Source organism: Eimeria mitis, genomic scaffold (assembly GCF_000499745.2).
Source record: "Eimeria mitis Houghton genomic scaffold, Emh_scaff3881, whole genome shotgun sequence".
In the NCBI taxonomy this organism is placed as follows: domain Eukaryota; phylum Apicomplexa; class Conoidasida; order Eucoccidiorida; family Eimeriidae; genus Eimeria; species Eimeria mitis.
In genome coordinates, this window is record NW_013572216.1 from 4,993 (window position 1) to 5,315 (window position 323).

A 323-nucleotide genomic window follows, 5' to 3' on the forward strand; every position below is an offset into this window, starting at 1 on the left:
GCTGCTGCTGCTGCTGCTGCTGCCTCATACGAGAGAGGCGAGAAGACCAACGGCCGTGTAAGCCATGGAGGTTACGACGGAACAGCAGCAGATGCTGCTGCTGCTGCTGCTGCAGTTGCTGCTGCAGTTGCTGCTGCAGTTGCTGCTGCTGCAGCAGTGTGAAGCCTCGCAGCTGCAACAGCAGCAGCTGCTGCTGTTGCTGCTGCTGTATTCCCCTAAGAAGGAGCATTTCTAATAGTGTGGCTATTCGGTTTGCTGCTGCTGCTGCTGTTGCTGCTGCTGCTGCAGTGTGTATAGATTTCTCCTTTTCTTTGTATATTATA

General features: G+C 53.9%; 1 protein-coding gene across 1 annotated transcript in view; it reads right to left on the minus strand.

The window, feature by feature from the left end:
• EMH_0070450 (uncharacterized protein) overlaps positions 1 to 229 on the minus strand; it is a gene marked incomplete at both ends in the record, with an annotated part of 5,134 nt that extends 4,905 nt beyond the window's left edge. Inside the window, one exon of the mRNA XM_013498979.1 lies at positions 1 to 229. Coding sequence (XP_013354433.1) covers positions 1 to 229 — 229 coding nt within the window.
• Positions 230 to 323: the final 94 nt, after the last annotated feature.